Consider the following 7,423-nt stretch of genomic DNA (forward strand, 5'->3'; position numbering starts at 1 on the left):
CTAAATCCATCCTCTCTGATATAAACATGTATTACACTCTGCTAGATTAACATTGCATTTTTCTTACATGTACAATATGCCACTAACTGCCTCAACCTTGTAGATGAAACCTCCCCAACCGTTTTAGCCGCCATTTCCTCCCAAAATTAGCGAATTGTTCGTACCACCAGGATTAAGTTTAACCCACTCGATGTATATTTTTCAACAACTTCTAGACTGACAAGTGTTAAAGGGCCTAACAGTGATGTTTTTCCGAAGTAGTCTGTTGTACAAGTTCGCACCTCTATGTGAAATACCTTTTCTATCTACTGGTAAGAACGCCCTGTCCTTGGTGCTGAAAACATCATCCGCTCGTCTGTGGTACGGGAATATTTCATAAATGTTCTTTGATAGGTAGGTAAACGAAGTATGGCGTAATGAAGTAAAGTGCTGGTACATTTTTTTCAATATTTTCGATATGTATTCATAAGAATGATAAGGATAACTTACAGAGGAAAGCAACCATTGTGTTGTAACACATGTTAACACATACCATGATTGGTTTTGACATTAACAGCATCTACATAACCCATTCTTCTTTAGTCGTGCTTAACATGTTTTAAAAAAAACTTTTATGACTTTATGGAGTCGATTTTAAATGAAAGCCTAATCATTTTACGAGATTATATGCTTAAAAGTAAGCATTATTACATTTCATTATACGCACCACGCCTTTTTTTGGTGACACATACTGTTGGCTAGCGCGCTCTAATGTCTAGACTTTGTTGGGTGACTACAGATACGTGAGATATTTGAAAGTAGTTCAACCTACCTTCTTATAGCTTTTGTCTCTTCTCCATTTCCTTCCTGATTCCCATGAAAGACGACTGTTGTAAGACGTCCCGCCTGTAGCCGAGTCCCGGACGCCACGCGTCTGGTCGTTTTCGCAGCTGGCTCCGCCAACGAAAGTGTGATTAAAAACCCCAGCCTGTCCGAAAATTTAATCTAACTCTCCGGGAAAATTAGGTTGCGGGGTTGACTGCAATCGATGCCCCCGCGTTAATCAAGAGGATTGACCCGGTATGTTTGTGTTATCAGGCGGGGGCTGGTCACTCTGTGGCCGGCTGGGGAGGGGTCACGTCTCCGGTTGTCATCAATTTGTGTCCCTGACACGGATGGAGAAACCAGGGTTAGGGGGCGGAGGGAGGAGGCATAATCTCCAAGCAGATCCTAGGGTGCCAAAAGACAGTATCAAATTGGCCAATGCAAGCAGTATCCATTCGCCTGAGACCACACGCAGATCCTTTGTTGGCGTATGGACACTCTCTGGCGAATGGATACTGCTTGGCCAATTTGATACTTTCTTTTGCCACCCAAGGATCTGCTCGAAAATTAAGGAGGCAGAGGTTGTCATCCAGCTGTGTCCCTGACACGGATGGAGGAACCGGTGTCAATCCACATACGTTATCCTGCCAAATACACGACTCCGACACTAGTTGGGGGTTTCTAATATACCCGAGACAAAGGGTAGGATGGGGCTTAGTCGTGATATGATGAAGGAGACTAAACCTAACCTCACCCAAATTGTAAGTCTAATCCTTCTAGCCCTTAACAATATAATAATGATCCCATCTCTACCCTAACCCTAACCCTAACCCTAAACACCTGGCTTTCAGTCGTAATGTGGGAGACTAAAAACCTAACCACAACCGTAACCCTAACCCTAACCCTAGCCCTGAACAGTGATCCAAACTCTAACCGTAACCCTAATACCAACCCTAACCCTAACACTAAACACCTGGTCTCTCACGTATGTGGTAGCTCAAGGATTTGGCCCGACACCGGGGATAGTGGGCGGAGGCAGAGGTGAGAGTTGGTGGTGAGATACAGATTACTGATACAGACGCCGCGGTCTGAACGGATTAGGAGGAGGGGATTAGGCACTAGGAGAGGATTAGGCACTATGGGGGTGGGGATTAGGGCTAGAGGAAGGAAAATTGGGATGGAAAGATAGATAGAAAAGAGAGAGGAATACATGTACAAGAAAGAGCAGAAACATCAAACTTAAATTAGCCGTTAGGGAGTACAGGAGATAATCAACTGAAAATAATAAGAAAATATATATAGATATATGTAAGTTTTAATTTTTTAATCATATTGATCATGAATTCACACAGCTGTGGTTTGAATGTACTACCAGTGATATGCAAAAAAATGTATTGACAAAGCTTTAAAGATATTGTATAAATCTTTATTCTTTGACCCACAAAAATAGCGTAATCACGATCGAGAGTACATTTCCGCATAGATATATTACATACAGTATCAAATACCTCATATATCGGGCGTACAGACGCGCAACATTTCTGGTCACATAGTTAGACTATGCTTCTTTACCTCTTTCTCTCCGTATCCAGATCACTGTGTGTTAAATATTCGAACTTTCAGGCAATTTGGTGGCTACATTTATCATATGCGCTTTACGACTGTTACATCTCTGGAAATATATATATTTGTTAACATACACGTTTTCTAAACCTGAAATCTTACCATTCATAAAATTTACAGGATGATTTAAAGGATATGAAGCAGAATTTGGTGGCTACATTTACCATATGCGCTTTATATAACTGTATAACATTTCTGGAAATATATTCATAAACATAAGAATTCTCAAACTGAAAGTGACGCGAAACAGTCAGCTACACTGGCTCCGCCCACATTTGAACAATATGAATGCCCCTCCCCGTAACCCCTCTAGCTCACATCAATACGTGTTAGAGGGGCCCGCCATATTTCTGCCGCTATGGTGACGTCTCTATTGTAGTGGGATGGTTACAAGTGGTAGGTTCCGGGTGATATTTCTGTAAAGAACACAATGCCAATGGGGCCATGGGACCTTCAACAAAACACCAGCCTATTGCTTATCATTGGGACTCTGTGGTATATATTATCTTTACATTTAGCCCTTGAGTAACAAATTAATAAAACAAGTACAACAGCATTTTTCTTGCGGACATTGTTTAAGAAATATACATGCTTCTACGCCCAGAGGGTACACAGCAGTATCATCTATCTTAATAGCGTTTTACTGCTTTCTATGTATCATTTACACCGTTTAGAGGGTATACTAGTAGTTAAGCGCATTTTTGGTGACGAAGAAAATTAAAGACGATGAAAAACACGATAGACAAATACATATCGCCATCCATATCGAATTAGATAGTCAATAACCTACTCAGAAATTCATGAATACAAAGAACACTTATCAACGTTACCATAACGACAAGAGATGGCGGCTTGTGACAAGCCCTGGACTGGAGTACATAGTGGAGGCCACGCACGGTGTCCTTGGGGTTACAGCAGCAGCTCTCTACTGCCACCTAGCGATTGACCATGAACTACAGCTACATCACCCTGCATCTATTCCGCATCATGTTGCCGTTGAGGCGCACGGACGTGGCGATGTTCTTGTTGCCTCCGTAGACGACGTTTTTCATGAGTTCCTTGAAGAGGAAGGTGACATGCCAGTTGTACTTGGCAGAACACTCGATGTAGCCGCACTTCCACGTCTTCCGCACCAGGCTGGCCACGTCACGGCGCGGGACCACGCGGCGATCCGCCAGATCTCGCTGCGAGAGAAAAAGACGAGAGTAGGGCATAGTCCAGCATTTGGAGCTCCCATTGAAATACATGGTAAAAATCTAGGAAAGGAGCTGTAAAAATCACCTACTTGAGAGTTCACTTATTGAAAACTCACATTGACAGGGTAGCTTGACCTCTGAGTTGTCCATTTAGCCCAAAATTATTTTTTTTATAAACTTGGCAAAAACTCACCATAGCGTAGGGTGGGCGCACTGACTTTTGATCCCCCTAAACACCACCAAACACAACAACACAGCATCACTTCTAGAGTTCTACCCAGCATCGAAGATAAGCCTAAAGGCCAGTATTTTCCAACGAAATAAATACAAAGAAAACGCGCTCTAGCTACAAAATACCAGCATGTAGCAAGATTTGCCAAGAAAAAGGCTGTTAACAGTAGATTTGGATGCTCTCTCAAAATGGGCCTTCTGCGCCTGCTCGAAATGGTGACCTTTGTCTACCCACCCCTACACGTATCTTATTACCTCAGGTCCTGGATGTGTAACCTTCACCGGCTGATTGAGAGATACTTACCTTGTTCCCCACGATGACGACCGGCACCTCCTGTGACAGAGCCGTCCGCCGGGTCTCTATGATCTGTTCCCGGAGCAGCTTGATGTACTCGAAACTGTCCCTGCAGCTGATGTCGTAAACCAGGATAAACGCGCGCTCGTTCCGCGAACCCAGGACCTGGAAGTCGTGGAAGTCCTGCCAGTCGTGTCTGCAAGACATTTTGAAGAAATGATATGGTCATGATATTTTCCTTTACCTCTTCTCAGATATGCTGAACTTCAAGTATATTGAGTTGCTCTGCACTCCTTCGAAAGATCGCCAACAGGTGCACATGATGAAAAGGGACCCATGTTGAACTAGAAGCTAACCACCTAATCAATCAATCAATCAATCAATCAATAGTTCAATAAGCAAATAAATCAGTCAATCAATCAATCAATCAATCAATCAATCAATCAATCAACCAACCAATCAATCAACCAATCAGCCATTCAAGTCAATCCGCGTGCCAGACATCATTCTATTTTCACGGTGCTATTTTTAGGTCTAGAACAACATCGTTGCCACCAATGGAAGTTCTAAAAGCCTACATGTCCTTCCTGACAGACGTTACTATCTTGCAGCCCAACGTCTCATTTAGTCAAGATATTTAAATGAAAGAAGGTGGCCATGGGCTCCACCTAGACGTCCGTCCTTTGCAACTTACCATGGAAGAGCCCTGATCCTGCGTGCAACGTTTCTCCGGTAAAATCTGATTTTAGCCGTTCGACAGACGAAAACAGACGTTCGCGAAAAAAATCAGACTAACCGACGATCTGGCGGCTAGCCAATCAGATACTTTTGACAGACGTACAGACGGTAATCTCCAAGCAGATTTCTTTAAATGGAATATCTCTTTTGACTGTCTAGTTTTCTGGCAGCAGGGATCAAGAATTGAAAGTATGATGCTCCCTAATATCAAAGTATGTATATTTTTAACAAACGTCGTGCAGTGAATAATACTTATCATAGTTGAATGTTAGCAGGAACTGTATTTCAGTGCCATGTTTAAGCATGGAAGAATTAACACATTTACTGCAGGCAAGATATCTTGATCCATTGAAATATTACCAGTCTATCCAGATATCCCTAAGATATTCCTAGTGGGTCTTCAGATGATTACAGAGCCTAATTTGAAACAGAATCGGTACTAAATCGTTAAATTCAACCTTACCAGTTGAATTCCAACTAGGCAATCAACGCAACAGTATTACTGAACTATATACAGAAACGAAATTCGTAGTACATATGTATTAAGCAATTTATTTGGCTGTAACCCATTAGATGAATTTTCTTCCACCCGAAATAGTAACACGTATGATTATTGTTGCAATCATTGCCACCAAATTGAATTGCTTGTTTGTCTCTATTAAATTAGACGGCACCTATCAACGCTACAGAAAATGTACCAGGTGCATCTATTTATACACACTGATTTATTGCAATTACGGGAACTACTGTACTGTCAATTGATTTTTCAATGAACTTGTTTCGTTGCAGCCCACGTACCTGAATCTGAACTCACGGCGCCGCACGAAGATATTTTTGTCCGGCCGCAAGGTTAAGTAAACGGAGTTCTAAAATGATACTGACTGATGTATACCATGTGCAAATATTCTACTGAATATACTTGAGGTCATCTGAGTTATGGCAGCCACTCTTGAGATTCAGCAAACCGATGGCTTGAATTCAGCCCTCGGATTTAGTCTCCACCAGACCGCTTTACAGGCTGAATTAATAGTAGAAATCGGCCTAAAAAGAATGTAGCTGGCCAGGGGGGTTGGTTGGCCATACAGGGTCCAGTTTGCCTGAATACAGGCCGGCCAAACTCCCCTGGTCAGCTACATTCTTTTCAGGCCGATTTCTACTATTAATTCAACCTGCAGAGGAGTCTGGTGGAGACTACCTCAGATACGACACAATAAACGTATCTGTCCTTGGTCCTGAATGCCATCCATTTACACACACACACACACACACACACACACACACACACACACACACACACACACACAAACAATACTTACAGGCTGTTGGCTCGAAGGTGAGGTAAAACACCCGGGATGTCCAAGATGGTCAGTTCGTACAGTTGGTCGTTGACCACTACAGCCGTGTGGTACACCTTCCTCTTGACCGACGCCGAGTACTCGTCCGTGTACGAGTTCCGTACGAAGCGTTGCACGATCGAGGTCTTTCCCACACCGGGAGCTCCCATGACTGCAATCTTCAACCGCTCAACCATGGTTGGTTTTAAAAACGTTAACCTTCTCCCAGCTACCTAACCCTGTTACCGATGGAGAATTTGCAGCCAAACGGGTACTCCAGTTTGCTAAACTCCGCTGTCTTCTTGCTGCATGCTTTGGAGTGCCGAGATGCAGACTGACGGTAAAACGTTCTCCCAGTCACCTGTTTAGCAGCACCGGCGCGTCATACAACCGTCACCGACGCTACAATTCAAACGTCTCTTTGAAATGATGATTGCCGCCGTTGTACTCTTCTGCCTTATTTGGTCGTCCTTCCGGGAATTAATGCGTTTTCCATTCACCTGTACGCTCCAGGGTACACCTAGGAAATAAAAGGAAGAAAGCCGTCTGAAATATTACATTAATACGTATACTACAAAGAGACCTCTGAATGGCATTTGCTCTTACGGCAGTCTACAGATTGACGTCCGCATGGGCGCATTGTTGCGGACGGTAAAAACGCGATGGATCGCCTGTAAGCTCTAAGAGATTGGAAGATAAAAGCACCATGGAGGAGACTCGCCATTGACGTTTTTGCCGCACGCAAGCACGCGAAGCGGCAGTGTAGGAAAATCGCCTTAGGCAGACAATTACTATAGATACGCACTTTAAAGAATCGCCTCTTGTCCAATTCTCCTTAAACTACATATGTAGATAATAGAAAAAAGCCAACAATTTTAAAAAATGTAGTAATGCAGGTACTAGGCGAAATGCACCGTCGAAGATAGCGTGAATGAATAATAAGAAAATGCGCGCAATCTTATACCCCTTTTGAAATGGAATGTTCCTTACGCAGACGTTTTGCGCGGTATAAATGAGCCCCACGCCGTGCGGCTATCCCCGCTGATTCCGCCCAAACGGTTTCAAGCGCTTGAAGATACGACTACGTCACTTCCGGCCCTGGCGTCGGCGGAAACGGCAAAGAAGGAAATACTATGTAGATGACGTCACGGTTAAGGTAAACCGGAAGAACACTGACCGCCCTGGACCCAGGGAGGAAGGAT

General features: G+C 43.5%; 1 protein-coding gene across 1 annotated transcript; it reads right to left on the reverse strand.

Moving 5' to 3' along the window:
- Window positions 1-3,157: 3,157 nt before the first annotated feature.
- On the reverse strand, window positions 3,158-6,437 carry LOC109477759 (ras-like protein family member 10B). Its single transcript, XM_019779108.1, has 3 exons — window positions 6,204-6,437; window positions 4,159-4,345; window positions 3,158-3,611 (listed from the first exon to the last, which is right to left on the reverse strand). The coding sequence occupies exons 1-3, from the start codon at window positions 6,416-6,418 to the stop codon at window positions 3,387-3,389; spliced, it is 627 nt and encodes a 208-aa protein (XP_019634667.1). The 5' UTR covers window positions 6,419-6,437; the 3' UTR covers window positions 3,158-3,386.
- Between the last annotated feature and the right edge of the window lie 986 nt (window positions 6,438-7,423).

The sequence above is a fragment of the Branchiostoma belcheri genome, unplaced genomic scaffold (genome assembly GCF_001625305.1).
Source record: "Branchiostoma belcheri isolate BF01 breed outbred unplaced genomic scaffold, Haploidv18h27 scaffold41, whole genome shotgun sequence".
NCBI classification, from domain to species: domain Eukaryota; kingdom Metazoa; phylum Chordata; class Leptocardii; order Amphioxiformes; family Branchiostomatidae; genus Branchiostoma; species Branchiostoma belcheri.

Coding starts and splice junctions, on each gene's coding strand:
- LOC109477759 (XM_019779108.1), bottom strand. CDS start 6,418: ATGGTTGAGCGGTTGAAGATTGCAGTCATGGGAGCTCCCGGTGTGGGA. Junction 4,346..6,203: donor CACCTTCGAGCCAACAGCCT/GTAAGTATTGTT, acceptor AATGTCTTGCAG/ACACGACTGGCAGGACTTCC. Junction 3,612..4,158: donor TCGTCATCGTGGGGAACAAG/GTAAGTATCTCT, acceptor TTTCTCTCGCAG/CGAGATCTGGCGGATCGCCG.